Source organism: Mustela erminea, chromosome 17 (assembly GCF_009829155.1).
Source record: "Mustela erminea isolate mMusErm1 chromosome 17, mMusErm1.Pri, whole genome shotgun sequence".
Taxonomy (NCBI): Eukaryota; Metazoa; Chordata; class Mammalia; order Carnivora; family Mustelidae; genus Mustela; species Mustela erminea.
The window spans coordinates 43,429,839-43,447,903 of NC_045630.1; the positions used below are offsets into that span (position 1 = coordinate 43,429,839).

At 40.7% G+C, this 18,065-nt stretch overlaps 1 protein-coding gene across 3 annotated transcripts in view; it reads right to left on the minus strand.

The window, feature by feature from the left end:
* KDM5B (lysine demethylase 5B) overlaps positions 1-18,065 on the minus strand; it is a 94,828-nt gene that overhangs the window by 60,532 nt on the left and 16,231 nt on the right. For all 3 annotated transcript variants that reach the window (XM_032317308.1, XM_032317310.1, XM_032317311.1), the window contains exon 2: positions 1,182-1,259. In XM_032317308.1, the coding sequence (XP_032173199.1) occupies positions 1,182-1,259 (78 nt within the window). The remainder of the gene's footprint in view (positions 1-1,181; positions 1,260-18,065) is intronic.

Consider the following 18,065-nt stretch of genomic DNA (forward strand, 5'->3'; position numbering starts at 1 on the left):
AAGATTTTATGAAGCAGGCTCCCCGTGGAGCAAGGGGACGATTTGGGACTCGATCACAGGACCCTGGGACCATGACCTGAGATGAAAGCAGACCCTTAACCAACTGAGCCACCAAGGTGCCCCAGGAGACACTTTCTTAATTAAATGTTATTCTTTTTATTACTGTTGTTTGTAAGTTATTAAAAAAATTTTTTGTCATTTTTCATTCTCCTCCTTGAAAATTAAGTTTAAGTCAGACAGTTTTAGGAGTTTTATCTTGCTCAAGGGCAAAACTGAGATGAATGTTCAGATGTTCCCAAACACAGTCCAAGACCTCAGAGTTAGTACCCATTTCCTATCTTTGGAGCTCAACTTAAAAATACAGACACTAGATTCTACTACCACCAAATCCATGCTACTACCACAGAATCCCAGCAAACATGAGCTCCATTTAAGTTAAAAAGGCTTGGTTTTTCTAATAAAAAAGCAAAACATGATTCAATGTTAAAATCAGATTAGAAGGCACCTGGATGGCTCAGCTGGTTGGACAGCTGCCTTCGGCTCCAGTCATGACCCCAGGGTTTCAAGATCGAGTCCTGCATCCGGCTCCACAGGGAGTCTGTTTCTCCCTCTTACCTACCCCCCATCATGCTCTCTCTCAAATGAATAAAAATATTTTTTAAAAAAATCAGATTAGAAAAAGGTTAATGAAACATTATTTCTGGGTTATCAACACCCAACTCTCATTCACCCCATACTTTAGGGTTTCAGTAGCAAAGAGATTGAAGAAACATCATCTCTTCTCTAGAGAATACCCAAATAAGTATTCCTCACCCCTTCTTAGGAAATTAAAGTGTGTTATTAAGTCTAAGTAAAGATGTGTATTTGGAAGAAAATTAGAGCTGGAAATCTTTTCCATTAGATGGTTCCAAGGTACATTACTTTCAAAATCTAAATTCTTGTGGCTGTCACCTAAATTTAGAAAGATGTGTATGAATTAAGAGGCCAACAATGGTTGACTAAAATTGGTGTTTTTAATGAAATCTTGATTGCTACAAGGGCCTTACTGCCATTTGTTTTACCATGATTATCAATGATTGGCCATAATTTAGCTTCACTAAAACCACCAGATTTGTGACAGAGATTCTTCAAAGAAAGTCCCTCTGGTATACAATCCACCAGAACAACAGTTAAGATATTACCTCCAATTCATTCAGCCTCTGGATACGTGGAGTAAAATGAAGTTTGTCAACATCACATGCAAATGGTGGCTGCCAATCCTAGGGGAGAAGCAAACACTTTGATTAGAAGAATTTGTCATTCTGACATTTTTAAAAAATTCTGTTAAAACCCCAGGTGAGTAAAACACACTATCTCTAACCAGTTGAATAAAACAGAACATGGATAATAGTTTAACCTTTTTTCCACCAGAACAGCAGAATATGTATGATTACCCTTCCCCATACAAATGATGCAGCCTGTACACACCCCTATTCACACCTTTCAAATGAGTAGTTCCTTAACCGCAAGCTGTTGAAAAACCCCTGCCTTTAAAGTTTATTCATGGGTCCCCTGGGTGGCTCAGTCCTTAAGCAGCTGCCCTCAGCTTGGGTCATGATCCCAGGGTCCTGGGATCAAGTCCTGCAATGAGCCCTGCATCAGGCTCCCTGCTTGACGGGAAGCCTGCTTCCCCTTCTCCCACTTCCCCTGTTTGTGTTCCCTCTCTCGCTGTGTCTCTCTCTGTCAAACAAATAAATTAAATTAAAGGAAAAAAAAGACAAAAACAAGTATTTTTTTAAAGTAAATAAATAAAATAAAATTCATTTATTTTTAGTAATCTCTACACCCAACATAGGGCTCCAACTCACCACCCCAAGATCAAGAATCACATGCTTTTTGGACTGAGCCAGACAGGAGCCCCCTGCAAAAATCACTGACTTTGAAAAAAATAAAAATTCCTCTATTCCATAAAAGCTATCTTTTTACAAAATAGCTGTATTAACGTCAAAACATCCATAAACTAAATTTTTATATGTAACTTCCTGGCTACCTTAACTTTTATTATAAAATTAAAGTTAAGTTTGGGGGTGGTGGTGAAGACTGCCATTCAAGACTAATTTTAAAAAAAAATCGTCCTTAACATATCTACTGCCACAGATTCTTAGAAGAACTGCTGTCATGAGGAAATAATCAGACAAGGAAAAGTATTATGCTACCTCTAAGTAGAGAAAACTGCAAACAACTTAAATGTCCACAGTAGGAGAATATTTAAAGGAATAAAAATTATGCTGTATTAATGGGGGCGCTTGGGTGGCGCAGTTGGTTAAGCAGCTGCCTTCGGCTCAGGTCACAATCTCAGCGGTCCCACATCTGGCTCCTTGCTCCCTCTCCCTTTGCCTGCTGCTCCCCCTTTGTGTTCTGACATGCACACACACTCTCTCTCTAATAAATATATAAATAAATCTTTAAAAAGAAAAATTATGGGGCACCTGGGTGGCTCAGTGGGTTGGGTCTCTGCTTTCAGCTCAGGTCATGATCTCAGGGTCCTGGGATCAAGTCCCACATTGGGCGCTCTGCTTGGCAGGGAGCCTGCCTCCCCCCTCACCCTCTGCCTGCCTCTCTCTGTCTACTTGTGATCTCTGTCAAATAAACAAAATCTTTAAAAAAGAAAAGAAAAATTATGCGGCATTAATTAATGAGTACAGAGTTCAGTTTGGAATAATGAACAAGTTCTGAAGATATATTAGTGTTAATGGTTATTTTTTTAAAAGATTTTATTTATTTATTTGACAGAGAGAGAGACAGTGGCAGGGGGTGGGGGGAGAGAGAGCGCCCACAAGCGGGGGAGGGAGAAGCAGGCTTCCCACAAAGCAAGGAGCTGGATGCAGGGCTCAATCCCAGGACCCCTGGATCATGATCTGAGCTAAAGGCAGACTCTTAACAACTGAGCCACTCAGGTGCCTGGCGTTAATCAACTGTATGTACCCTTAAAATTATTACAATGGTAAATTCTTTATTATGCATATTATAATATTTTAACACATTTAAAAAAGCAAAAAGACAAAAAATTATGCAGCGGTAGAGCTCTATTTATTGACACTGAAAGATGTTATATTTGTTAAGGAGGAAAAGAAATACAGACTATGCAATATAAAAATATAACATTGGAAAGATATACAGCAAAAACAATTAGTAGTGGTTGTCTTTGGTGGTAGGATTACAGATGATTTTCTTTTACTTCCTTAGCCATTTCAAATACAATCTGAACTATGTTACATACATTAAATAACATTTCTTACATATTAAATTACCTTGGATTAAGAAAACAGTACAAGGAAGTTCACAGTCTTTTTACCCTATTTCATACCCAGAAGTTTATTCTAAGAAAATAATTCATCCGGAATCAACATACATGAAATTAACTACAGTATAATGTTAGAAAGATGACTGATATTATAACAACACTGAATATTATACAGCATTTTAAAATTCTAGATTTATGAAGAACTCATACCAATAAATAAGGAAACAGAAAAATGGACAAATTGTGTTAGTAGTTACCAAGAAAAAATGGCTAGCTTTAAAAAGACTGTTGTCCAACTTTACTCAAAATTTAAAAAATATACAAGATTCCCATGTTTTTACCTATGAGGTTACCAATGATTTAAAATATACACACCACCATTATTAGCCATATGTGAGGAAATGTGGATCCCAATGATTAGTACGCTGTTTCTTTTTTTAATTTTTATTTATTTATTTATTTATTTTTAAAAAGATTTCACCTATTTATTTGACAGACATCACAAGTATGCAGAGAGGCAGGCAGAGAGAGTGGCGGAAGCAGGCTCCCTGCTGAGCAGAAAGCCCCATTCCGGGCTGGATCCCAGGATCCTGGGATCAGGACCTGAGCCAAAGGCAGAGGCTTTAACCCACTGAGCCACCCAGGTGTCTCTAGTATGCTGTTTCTGGCGGTCAATTAGAAACATCAAATTTTTAAAGGTCTATTGACCCAGCAATTCCTCAGGTTAGAATTTACAAATATTTGTTAACATTCACAACACCAAAATAGAGAAAAAAAAAAAAATAACTGCAGAATTGTTTTAACTTAAGACCTTACTAATGGGGAATCTGGCTGGCTCAGTGAGTGGAACATGAGGCTCTTGATCTCAGTTTGAGCCCACATTGGGTGTGGAGAGTACTTAAAAAAAAAAAAAAATCCTGGGCGCCTGGGTGGCTCAGTGGCTTAAGCCGCTGCCTTCGGCTCAGGTCATGATCTCAGGGTCCTGGGATCGAGTCCCGCATCGGGTTCTCTGCTCCACGGGGAGCCTGCTTCCTCCTCTCTCTCTCTCTCTGCCTGCCTCTCTGCCTACTTGTGATCTCTCTGTGTCAAATGAATAAATAAAATCTTTAAAAAAAAAAAATCCTAAAAAACAAACAAACAAACCTTAGTATCTATCAGTGAAGAATAAGGTAAGTAAATGTTGACACATCTGTAAATAGTAATAAAATACTCTGCAACTGCAATAAAGAAAAAAAATCTACATGTTCTAAATACAAAAAGACAGCCAAGACTGAATGAGTAAAAAACCCTCAAACATGTAAAATCATGCAAACCGTATTACATGTATGTAAATTTTAAAGACTTTCATAATAGGAGGGGGAAAGAGATTATTTGACACACAGATCACAACTGGGCAGAGAGGCAGTCAGAGAGAGAGAGGAGGAAGCAGGCTCCCTGCTGAGCAGCGAGCCCAATGTGGGGCTCGATCCCAAGACTCTGGGATCATGACCTGAGCCGAAGGCAGAGGCTTTAACCCACTGAGCCACCCAGGCACCCAAAAAGAGATTATTATTATTTCGAATCTATATTATTAGAATTTTTATTACTATTGGTTAGTTTTAGTTTAAAAGTAAAACAAGGGGAGTGAATGGGTGGCTCAGTGGGTTAAAGCCTCTGCCTTCGGCTCAGGTCATGATCCCAGGGTCCTGGGATCGAGGCCCACACTGGGCTCTCTTCTCAGCGGGAAGCCTGCTTCCCCCTCTCTCTCTCTCACTGCCTGCCTCTCTGCCTACTTATGATCTCTGTCTGTCAAATAAATAAATAAATAAATAAATAAAATCTTCACAAGTAAAACCAGGGTCTGGTGCACCTGGCTGATTCTGCCTCAGTTCGTGGAGAATACAATTCTTGATCTTTGGGTCCTTAATTCAGTTCCACACTGGGCACAGAGCTTACTTTAGACAAAAAAAAAAAAAGTAAAAGAAGGTTTTGTTTTAGTGATTAGAAGCCTTCAGTAAAGTGCCCACCAGCGATGCCTGATAAACTATTATGTTAAAAAGATTACATCTTACCACAATTTCTTTTAATAAGGAAAATGCAGATCAGAAATTGGTACAAAGCTATTTACTATTAGAATACCAAAAAGAGGGGCGCCTGGGTGGCTCAGTCGTTAGGTGTCTGCCTCCAACTTGGGTCATGATCCCAGGGTCCTGGGATGGAGCCGGGGGTGGTGGTGGGGGGGTGTTCCTGTTCTGCCAGAGGCCTGTTTCTCCCTCTTCCACTCCCCCTGCTTGTGCTCCCTCTCTCGCTGTGTCTATGTCAAATAAATAAATAAAATCTTTGAAAAGAAAATACCAAAAAGAAGAAACAAAAAAAAGAAAGAAAGAAAAGCTAAAAGTAAAAGAAAAAAAAAGTGGCAGCACTACCCGTTTAAAAAGGTCATCACAGACAAGGGTTTCAAGTATTTTATGTTGTCACACTGCCTCTTCCACAAAGACTATGGCTCTTGTTTCAATGTCAGCTGTCATTTAAAGAAATACTATACTTTGTTAATCAACTTAAAAATATTACCTACTCCAACCTGGGCTGGAAAGGTGCAAGTCATTTATTTTTGTTTGGCTTGATAACTAAAGATAAGGAAAGCAATGTGTTTAATTATCTAGAACACAATGTAGTGGAAGACAATCACATTGCTCAATATCCTATCACAGGCTAAGAGGAAGACTTTATGTTGTTCAGTCAGAGCTTTGCTCTCTAATATATAAAAGCTGTAGGCTTTCTGAAATGAACTGATCTGGGTTGAAGGCTACAACAAAAACGTATCAAAGATAATATGTAAGAATATACAAGTAAATGATTAACATACTGTCCACATGGCCTAAAAATTTTATAAACTAAGACTTATGGGTAATGTAGGACATCCCCTGATTAATCAAGTTGGACTTTTTCTTTTCCAAATAGGCCTTCTAATCCCAAAACACAATGATAGGAAATTAATTTCATCTTATCTATATATTAAAGTTTTAATACTATAGTGAGTTATGTCTTTGTATGTACATATGTATTTATATATATATATATGTATGTATTATATAATATATACTTATTCTATACTGAAGCTTTTTCAAATAAAATGAATCCTAAAAGCATCAGGAGGAAAACAGAACATATCTATCACTAAGGAAGTTCACACAGCAGGGATAAGCTAAAAACTAAAACTCAGAAGATCATTCCTTCATTAAATACAGATCGCTGAAAACTATCACTTCTTCTAGTTACAGAGAATGAGGGAAAATGGGATGCCATTTAGTTTCATGACTTTCACTGTCAGCTGCAAAGCTTTACTACAATAAAAGAATTACATATTATTTGCAATGCTCACATTGAAGTATCATTGGCTGAGTCTCACCTCAATGAGCTCTAATTTTTAAATGGGGAGAAAAAGCCAGCAAAGAAGGAAAGAAACCATTAAATAACAGTGTGATAATTTTGGGTTTGACACTTAAGTATCTAAAGGGGATACCATATAATCTAACCAAAACTTTTAGTCCCGAACAATAAAATGATTCACAAATATTTTTCTAGCATAAAAAGAGTATTTCCATACTAACTAGGTGTTCTAAGGGTTCATAGATTGCAAGGCATCCCATATAAATTTCCTGCTAAGATTCACTCACTTTTAAAACTTCAAATGTCGGGGCGCCTGGGTGGCTCAGTGGGTTAAGCCGCTGCCTTCGGCTCAGGTCATGATCTCAGGGTCCTGGGATAGAGTCCCGCATGGGACTCTCTGCTCAGCAAGGAGCCTGTTTCCTCCTCTCTCTCTCTCTCTCTGCCTGCCTCTCTGCCTACTTGTGATCTCTCTCTGTCAAATAAATAAATAAAATCTTTTAAAAAAAAAAAATAAATAAAATAAATAAAACTTCAAATGTCTTTTAGAGGTGCCTGGGTGGCTCACTCAGTTAAGGGAACAACTCTTGATTTAGGCTCAGGTCATGATCTCAGGGTCATGGGATTGAGCCCCATGTTGGGCTCCAAACTCAGTGCAAAGTCTTGCTTGAGTTTCTCTCTCCTTCTTCCTCAGCCCTCTCTCTCTCTCTCTCACTGAAATAAATAAGTCTTTTTAAAGCCTTCATTTTGAAAGGCTTATTTATTATTATTATTATTAACTATTATTATTTAACTATTATTTAAACGTTCAATTATTTTCCTAAGCACTAAAAAAATATATTCCTTGCAAGGCAATTAAATAGGAAGTTGAAGCTTCAAAATCGTCAGAGGCCTGGGACACATCAAGCAAACATTTTCCTTAGTCCCAGCATTAACTGAGCAACAACTTACAGTACATTTAACTGAGAAATGTGCAATAAAATTGACCAGTGGGAGATTAACTTAACTTTCATAGGATGCTAAGAATTTTTTAAAAACTCCATGAAAATTCACTCTGCGAATCATCCTCAACTAGCAGCCACATACCAGAATACTGTCTTTATCTTTCTAAATACAGAGAAACTATCACCATTTTGAGATCTAACACTAAGAAAAATTAGAAAGTACATACTTTACAAGAGGCTTTTCCAGAAGTTGGTTCTCAGACTCCGGCAGACAAACTAACTTTTAAAAATTAATGTCAAGGGGCGCCTGAGTGGCTCAGTCCGCTGGACATCTGCATCTGCCTTCAGCTCAGGTCAAGATCTCAGGGTCCTAGGATGGGATTGAGTCCCATGTCAGGCTCCCTACTCAGCAGGGAGTCTGCTTCTTCCTCTGCCTCTGCCCCTCCCCCTGCTCCGGTTTGCTCTCTCACTCTCAAATATATAAATAAAATCTTAAAAAAAAAAAAAAAAAATCAATGTCAAAAGCTCATTCTGGTTAGTTCACAAAGAGTAACATTAACTAAGGACCACTGTATTTTATAACTGCATGTGTTCTATGAAAGCCAGTGATGACAGAATATACGCATTCAAAGGATTTTTAATCCAGTGCAGCAGAGCTAAACTTTGTGCCTGAATCCAGAGTCTGTTTCTAGGTTATCAACACAGTAACACAAAATGATAGTGCAAAATTTTAAGGAACTGAACAAAGAATCTGTTAGTATTTTAAGTCAAGTCAGAAAATTTTTCAGTTAAGCCACCAAGATTTATCAACCTGAATAAAGATTTTTTGGAGCTGTTTATTTGAAAGCTCAGTGGTGGGAGGAATGGTGTTGTTGAGGAAGCAGAGGAGGAGAGGGAGACAGAGAATCCCAAGCAGGCACCACATGCAGCACACAGCATGGAGCCCAACATGGGGCTCAATCCCACAATCCCAAAGGAATTGACCCCAGCAGAAATCCAGAGTCGGATGCTTAAGCCAAGGGCCCCCCCTTGGCCCCTTAAGGGCCCCCAGGCACCCTTCAAACTTAATAAAATTCTGAGTAGCACATATGGAAGTATGTATGAAGTACAATTTAAAAGACTACTTTCTCATACATTAACAGTTTTATGTCAACACGATGTCCTTAAGACAAATTCAAGGAGGAAGAACTGGGAAGAGCATAATCATTATAAATCCCCATTTATAAATTAAAAGACAAGCAGAGTTACTATTTGTGAGTCCCTCAGTGGAATCCACTGACCACTCACTGATGGGCGGTCTACCAGGAAAGTTCTGTAATACAAGACTTCGGTGTCTTCCCAAAAGAAATAAAATGTGTTAGATACGACTAACTTCTCCCTTTTTTCTTAATTCCCTCTGGATAGGCTTGGCACTAAGCAGCTTTAGTTAGCCACCCATTTGTTCAAAGTCTGTTTAAGACCTCCCATCCTTAGTGAGCCACTAATAAAAAACAAACAAAAACACTGAGAATTTTCTTTTTAGACTTTAGAATCACACTTTCTTCCTTAAATCAGAGGTTCTTACATTGTATAGAATTGAGTGTATGTGGATTTTTGCCAGCCAGTTCACAGCTTTCACCAGGGTTTCAAAGGGGTATGTAACCTCAAAAAAGAAGGAAAAAAAGTCCTGGGAATATGTTTGGCTTTCATAAATTTTTGTACCTCCAAGTTCTTTCTCACTACCCCAACCTACTTTTTTCAGTTCCTTCTTGTACTTAACCAAGACATGATAATGGATAAGATGCGTGGCTCCTCAGAATGTCAGGAGGTTGTAGATATTATAGTACAGGACACAAAGAGCAATGCACTTAGAAGTCAGAAGACCTGGATTTGCATTTTGGTTCTTTAACCACCACTAGAAGGATCTTAACTTTTCAATTTGAAATGTACAAACAAGAGCCACCTTCAGAACTATGGCGAAAATTAAAACGACAAATATAAAGCACTGTTTATTGTAAAACAAAAATAGAAAGTACTATATTTACATTAAGTTCTGATCACTGAAATATCATTTCTTCTAGCAAAAAGTCCCTGCAGGGTGGCACCTGGATGGCTCAGTGGGTTAAAGCCTCTGCCTTCGGTTCAGGTCATGATCCCAGGGTCATGGGATCGAGCCCCGATCGAGCCCCCCCCACCCACCCCGAGCTCTCCGCTCGGCAGGGAGCCAGCTTTGCCTCTCTCTTTGTTTCCCACTCTGCCCACTTGTGATCTCCGTCTGTCAAATAAATAAAGAAAATCTTAAAAAAAAAAAAAAAAGTCACTGCAGGGGCTCCTGGGTGGATCAGTGGGTTAAGGCCTCTACCTTCGGCTCAGGTCATGGTCCCAGGGACTTGGGATAGAGCCCCGAATCCGGCTTCCTGCTCAGCAGGAAGCTTGCTTCTCCCTCTCTCTCTGTGCCTGCCTCTCTGCCTACTTGTGATCTGTCAAATAAATAAATAAAATCGTAAAAAAAAAAAAAAGTCACTGCAGCCTCAACTTTCAAGGACCATCGGACATCTAAGCTTTATCTTTAAGGACTCTATCCTTCCAGCCTAACTCTAGTTGGCATCAGGGCAATTTCAACCCAGGTTGAAGGACTACCTTATGTTTCCACACCCCGCCACCCAGTTACTCCTTCAATGCTCTTTTTTTTTTTTTTTAAGATTTTATTTATTTATTTGACAGAGAGAAATCACAAGTAGATGGAGAGGCAGGCAGAGAGAGAGAGAGGGAAGCAGGCTCCCTGCTGAGCAGAGAGCCCGATGCGGAACTCGATCCCAGGACTCTGAGATCATAACCCGAGCCGAAGGCAGTGGCTTAACCCACTGAGCCACCCAGGCGCCCTTCAATGCTCATTTTTTAAACACAATTATATCATTTCCTTTATCCTTGTAGAGTAAAACAGATATGAAAGAGGATACACTCTGGAGTCACACTGCCTGGGTTCAAATCCTGACCGTGTGGCTTTGTACTAATCTCCCTGTAGCTCAGGTGCATGTACAAAGGGGAAACTATGAGGCTTAAATACATGTAAAAAGCCTTTAGACAGGTCCTGGCATTTACAAAGTAAATGGTCAAAAATGTTAGTCACGGGACGCCTGGGTGACTCAGTGGGTTAAAGCCTCTGCCTTCCGCTCAGGTCATGATCCCAGGGTCCTGGGATTGAGCCCTGAGTAGGGCTCTCTGCTCAGTGGGGAGCCTGCTTCATCCTCTCTCTCTCTGCCTGCCTCTCTGCCTACTTGTGTGATCTGTCAAATAAATAAATAAATAAAATCTTAAGGAAAAAAAAGGACCTTAAAAAAAAAATGTTAGGGGGCGCCTGGGTGGCTCAGTGGGTTAAGCCGCTGCCTTCGGCTCGGGTCATGATCTCAGGGTCCTGGGATCGAGTCCCGCATCGGGCTCTCTGCTCATCGGGGAGCCTGCTTCCTCCTCTCTCTCTCTCTGCCTGCCTGTCTACTTGTGGTCTCTCTCTGTCAAATAAATAAATAAAATCTTAAAAAAAAAAAAAGTTAGGGGGCGCCTGGGTGGCTCAGTTAAAGCCTCTGCCTTCGGCTCTGGTCATGATCCCAGTGTGCCCTGGGATTGAGCCCCGCATAGGGCTCTCTGCTCAGCGGGGAGCCTGCTTCCTCCTCTCGGCCTGCCTCTCTGCCTATTTGTAATCTCTGTCTGTCAAATAAATAAAATCTTTTAAAAAAAGAAAAAAAAAATGTTAGTCATGAGGAGATGTTTATGCTGCAAGGCTTTAGTTCCCAGGAAGCCTAAAGCAACTGTGTTTTATGATTGGTTATGTTTAACACAATGGTTTCAATTCTCAAATCTTGATCATAGAATTATATAAAATGGCATTCAAAAATTAATATGTAGGGTGGCCCAGTGGGTTAAAGCCTCTGCCTTCGGCTCTGGTCATGATCCCCGAGTCCTGGGATTGAGCCCCGCATCGGGCTCTCTGCTCAGTGGGGAGCCTGCTTCCTCCTCCCTCTCTCTGCCTGCCTCTCTGCCTACTTCTGATCTGTCTGTCAAATAAATAAATAAAATCTTTAAATAAATACTTTTTAAAAAAAATTAATATATAATATTCAAGGCCCATTAGTCTAATTTTTTGCTGGATTTTTTTCAGCTTTACTGAAATATATACAATTGTGCTTTTTTTTTCTTAAGGTCTTATTTGAGAGAGAGAGAATGCACAAGCAGAGGGCAGAGAGGGCAGACGGAGAGGCAGACATCTAGCTGAGCAGGGAGCTGGGTGTGGGGCTTGATACCAGGACCTTGAGATAACAACCCCCGAGGTAGGCAGACATCTAACTGACTGAGCCACCCAGAAGCCCCTATGCAATCTTGCTTCTTCTTCTTCTTCTTCTTTTTTAAGATTTTATTTACTTATTTGACAGAGATCACAAGTAGGCAAAGAGGCAGGCAGAGAGAGAGAGGAGGGAGTAGGCTCCCCACTGAGCAGAGAGCCCTATGCGGGGCTCAATCCCAGAACCCTGGGATCATGACTTGAGCTGAAGGCAGAGGCTTTAACCCACTGAGCCATCCAGGTGCCCCTGAAACCTTGATTCTTAAACAAGAATATACTGTTAGGTTTCCATGCTTAAAGAGCTTTTTCTAGGATTGTTTTAGGTATGTAATTCAAGGGTGGAGGCACTTAATGGATCTGCTAAAAGAGAAGCTCGCCTGGGTGGCTCAGTCAGTTAAGCAACTGCCTTTGGCTCAGGTCATGATTCCAGGGTCCTGGGATAGAGTTCCACATTGAGTCTGCCTCTCCCCTTGCTCGTGCTCACTTGCATGTGCACACGCTCTCTCTTTCTCTCAAATAAATAAATAAAACTTAAAAAAAAAATAATGACAGTTATTCTGGCTCTACAGATTATCAGCTACATCTAAGTATAAAAATTATTTAATTATTTAATTTAAAATTAAGACTACCTTCACAGAACAGTACTGAGGATGTTCAACAAATGCTATCGAACAAGTAAAAATTCCAGTCATGAAAGTTAGTGTTAAACATTTCTACAAAGCTAAAAGGTATAAAGTCAAAAGGTCTGACTGGTAAAAACATGCCAATGAAGAAAACTTGATAACAAGACTTCGTAAACGAAGAGAACAGTTTAGTAAAAACACATCTGCTCCTTATTGAGATATGGGTTAGTCTATCAAGGGAGGTGAGGCTCATGTTGTGGCACAGGGTTTATGCTCATTATGATGATACAAAAATTCTCAGTTTTAAGTCCTTCCATAGACAAGACTGAAAGAGGGACGCCTGGGTGGCTCAGTTGGTTAAGCAGCTGCCTTCGGCTCAGGTCATGATCCCAGCGTCCTGGGATCGAGTCCCACATCGGGCTCCTTGCTCAGCAGGGAGCCTGCTTCTCCCTCTGCCTCTTCCTGCCATTCTGTCTGCCTGTGCTCGCTCTCTCCCCCCACCCTCTGATAAATAAAAAAAAAAAAAAAAAAAAAGACAAGACTGAAAGAATAGGTATCCCCTTAAAAAAAAAAAAAAAAAAAAAAAATCAGAGGTGCCTGTCTGGCTCAGCCATTGGAGCATGCGACTCTTGATCTCAGGGTCGTGAGTTTGAGCCCCACACTGAGTGCAGAGATTACTGAAAAATAAAATCTTAAAAATAAATAAACAATATTAAAAAATAAAGAATGAGTTGCCAATATACGTAGTCTCATCATGAGAAAAACAAGAGATAAATTCCAATAGTGAGACAGCCTACAAAATTCCCAGTCAGTACTCCTCAAAATCGTCAAGTTCATCAGAAATAGTCTGAGCAACTGCAACAGCTTAAAAAAGCCAAAGAGGGGTGCCTGGGTGGTTCAGTGAGTTAAGCCTCTGCCTTCGGCTCTGGTCATGATCTCACGGTCCTGGGATCGAGCCCCCATCAGGCTCTCTCTCAGCAGGGAGCTTGCTTCCCCCACCCTCTCTCCCTACCTCTCTGCCTACTTGACCTCTTTCTCTCTGCCAAATAAATAAATAAAATCCTTGGCGGGGTGGTGGGGGAAGCCTAAAGAGACATGACAGCCAAATATGTGGTACCCTGGATGAGATCCTGAAACAAAAGAAGGGTATTAGCTATAAAACTAAGGAAATATAAATAAAATGCATGGACTTTAGTTAATAACAATGTCCCTTCATTAATTACAGCAAACATGTCATAATAATGTAAGGTGTTAATAAAAGAGAAAACTAGGTGAAGGAATACGTGGGAACTCTACACAATTTTTCTAGAAGTCTAATAGTTCTTTAAAATACCAAGTCAGGGACGCCTGGGTGGTTCAGTTGGTTAAGCAGCTGCCTTTGGCTCAGAGGTCATGATCCCAGCATCCTGGGATAGAGTCCCACATCGGGCTCCTTGCTCGGCAGGGAGCCTGCTTCTCCCTCTGTCTCTGCCTGCCCTTCTGTCTGCCTGTGCTCGCTCGCTCTCCCTCTCTGACAAATAAATAAATAAAATCTTTAAAAAAATAAAAAATTTTTAAAAATTTAAAAAAAAAAAAAACAAAAAAAACAAGTCAGGGGCGCCTGGGTGGCTCAGTGGGTTAAAGCCTCTACCTTCAGCTCAGGTCATTATCCCAGGGTCCTGGAATCGAGCCCCGCGTTGGGGGTCTCTGCTCAGCAAGGAGCCTGCCTCCCCCCCTCTCTCTGCTTGCTTCTCTGCCTACTTGTGATCTCTCTCTCTCTGTAAAATGAATAAATAAAATCTTAAATCTTAAAAAAAAAAAAACTAATGGGACGCCTGGGTGGCTCAGTTGGTTAAGAGGCTGCCTTCGGCTCAGGTCATGATCCCAGCGTCCTGGGATCGAGTCCCACATCGGGCTCCTTGCTCGGCAGGGAGCCTGCTTCTCCCTCTGCCTCTAGCCTGCCACTCTGTCTGCCTGTGCTTGCGCTTTGTATCTCTCTCTCTCTCTAACAAATAAATTTAAAAAAAAAAAAAATCTTAAAAAAAAAACAAAAAACAAAAAAAAAAACTAATGGGACACCTGGGTGGCTCAGTTGGTTAAGCAGCTGCCTTCGGCTCAGGTCATGATCCCAGCATCCTGGGATCGAGTCCCACATCCGGCTCCTTGCCCCGCAGGGAGCCTGCCTCTCCCTCTGACTCTGCCTGCCACTCTGCCTGTGCTCTCTCTCTCTCTGACAAATAAATAAATAAAATCTTTAAAAAAAAAAAAAAAAAAAACTAATAAAATGACAAAATAAGACCAACAAGGCCCACTTTCTCACATTTTAGTTGATACTGGTTATAAGGGAAGTGTATTGTTTTCCCTTTAGGAAACATATTTAAATTTTCATTTCATTTCACAGAAGCACAGATAATTGAAGTTCTTACCAAACCCTCTACTACTGGTTTTAAATGTCCTTTGCAACCAGTGTACGTCTTACACATGCACAGATCCTAGATTTATTTCTCCTGAGTCAGACCTTTGCAGAACTGTTTCTCTTATGACTACAACTCTCAAACTTTTGGTCTTAGGACGCCCCTATTTTTTTTTAAAAGCTTTTATTCATTTATTTGTCAGAGAGAGAGAGAGAAAGAGAGAGGCAGGTTCCCAGCTGATCAAAAAGCCTGATGTGGGACTCGATCCCAGGACCCTGGGAGCATGACCTGAGCTGAATGAAGGCAGATGCTCATCTACTGAGCCACCCAAGCATCCCATGGACCTCTGAAAACTCTTAGAAACTGAGGCCCTCAAAGAGCTTTAGTCTATTTAGCTTGTATCTATTCACTCTGATGACAAAAGAAATTTAAAATATTTTATGTGCACCTGGCTGGCTCAGTTGGAAGATCATGCTACTCTTGATCTTGGGGTCCAGAGTTCGAGCCCTACTTTGGGTGTAGAGATTACTCAAATAAATTAAAACTTAAAAAAAATAAAATGTTTCAAATAAATTCATTTAATAATAATCAAAAAGTAAAAGAATGGCATTGTTTTATGTTGCATATATTTTACAAGTCTCTTTAACGTCTGGCTAATGGAAATAAGTCGTTGGGTGTGTGCCTTCCCACTCCCTCTGCTTGTGTTCCTCTGAGAGAGGCTGTCCCAGTCAAATAAATAAAATACTTAAAAAAGAAAAAAAAAAAAAGCTAGAATTTCATACTTTCTTCTATAGTCAATCAGCTGTAGTATATTGTCTTGGTTTAAAGCCTATCAAGAAAATCTGGTTACATATATTTAGTTGAAAAGAGGTACAGGTTCTTTTGGACCTGCTGAAAAGGTCTCAAGAACACTCCAAGAGTCATTTCCTCAATCCAAACCCTGGAAACAGGGGCGCCTGGGTAGCTCAGTGGGTTAAGCCTCTGCATTTGGCTCGGGTCATGATTTCAGGGCCCTGGGGTGGAGCCCTGCAGGGGGCTCTCTGCTCAGTGGGTAGCCTGCTTCCCCCTCTCTCCTGCCTGCCTCTCTGCCTACTTGTGATCTCCGTCAAATAAATAAAATCTTAAAAAAAAAAAAAAAAAAAACACCCTGGAAAACAACTCTTAATAATCCTTATCCCTAAAGAATTCCCAACCAGTCTGTCCCTCCAAGGAACTCTATCCATCCAGATTTTTTTTTTTTTTTTTAAAGATTTTATTTATTTATTTGACAGAGAGAGAGATCACAAGCAGGCAGAGAGGCAGGCAGAGAGAGAGGAGGAAGCAGGCTCCCTGCTGAGCAGAGAGCCCGATGGGGGGCTCGATCCCAGGACTCCGAGATCATGACCTGAGCCGAAGGCAGCGGCTTAACCACTGAGCCACCCAGGCGCCCCAATCCAGATTTTTAAAATGGTCCCTTTATAGCGAAATAAGTCAAGCGGAGAAAGACAACTATCCTATGATCTCCCTGATATGAGGAAGTGGTGATGCAACATGGGGGCTTAAGTGGGTAGGAGAAGAATAAATGAAACAAGATGGGATTGGGAGGGAGACAAACCATAAGTGACTCTTAATCTCACAAAATGAACTGTGGGTTGCTGGGGGGAGGGGGGTTGGGACAAGGGGGGTGGGGTTATGGACATTGGGGAGGCTATGTGCTTTGGTGAGCGCTGTGAAGTGTGTAAACCTGGCGATTCATAGACCTATACCCCTGGGGATAAAAATATATGTTTATAAAAAATAAAAAATTTAAAGAATAAAAAAAAAAGGTCCCTTTAAGTGTTTTCTCTATTCACTAGCAATGATTTCTTGACCTTTATGTGTATTGCCAACCTTTTTAGAAAAGGTATACCAGTGTCAGCCCAGTCTTCCTAAAAACCCCACCACCAAAAAGATCCTGAAACTACCAACTTAATCATATGCAAACATAAAGAAACGATTAACGGAGGTACTAAAGGGGCGCCAGGGTGGCTCTGTCAGTTAAGGGTCTGCTTTCAGCTCAGGTCATGATCCCAGGGTCTTAGAATGCAGCCCCCAGTTGGGCTCCCTGCTCAGTAGGGGAGTTTGCTCTCACTCTGTCCTTACTCCTGCTAGTGTTCTTTCTTGCTCATTCTCTCTCAAATGAATAAATTAAAAACAAAAAACACACTTGTACTAAAATATTAAGGACCTTTGTTAAAATTGTAATGCCTATAATTGACAGGACCTGGTAAAAGCTGTCAGTTTACATTTTACAGACATCTTCACAGACTCTTTACAAGAATATTAAGTGTCCGAGCACTATTTCTATGGAGGAGAATCTATTAGTAAATGAAAACACACTGGTATAAAAGGGACACCCCATATACTTTTTAAGCATCAGTCCCAATAAGGTCCTCTTTCACCACTTTTTAAAAATTTTATTTATTTATTCAGGAGCGAGAGAGAGCATGTGTTGGGGCAGAGGGACAGAGGGAGAAGTGGACTGCCCACTGAGCAGGGAGCCCACACGGGACCTGATCCCAGGACTCTGGGATCACGATGCAAACGAAAACCGAAGGCAGATGCTTAGCCGACTGAGCCACCCAGGTGCCCCTCTCTTCCACCACTTTTTTTTTTTTTTAAGATTTTATTTATTTATAGATTTATTTATTTATATACAGAGAGAGACAGAATGAGAGAGAGAAGAGAAGTAGGGGGAGTTGGGAGAGGCAGAAGCAGGCCTCCCACGGGGCATGAAGTCTGATGCGGGACTAGATCCCAAGATCATGAGAACATAACCTGAGCTGAAGGTAGAGGCTTAACGACTGAGCCACCCAGGTACCCCATCTTCACCACTTATAATAAAACTTGGTAACAATAATCTGTATTTGTAGGACCCCTAAATGACTTAAATTTATTACTGTCAAAACCATGAGGAAATACCATGGAAAACAGTCCTTCCAAAACTTCAAAAAGATGGTTTCCTTTCCAGGACAGTTACAGGAACAAGCTAACTAAGTACCACCTTGTTTATAAACAGTAAGAGCAAGAGTGTAACAAGATCACGTGAAGACCTTACTCTTTCAAAACGTCCCTAACAAGGGTGCCTGGTGGCTCAGTTGATTAAGCAGCTGCCTTCAGCTC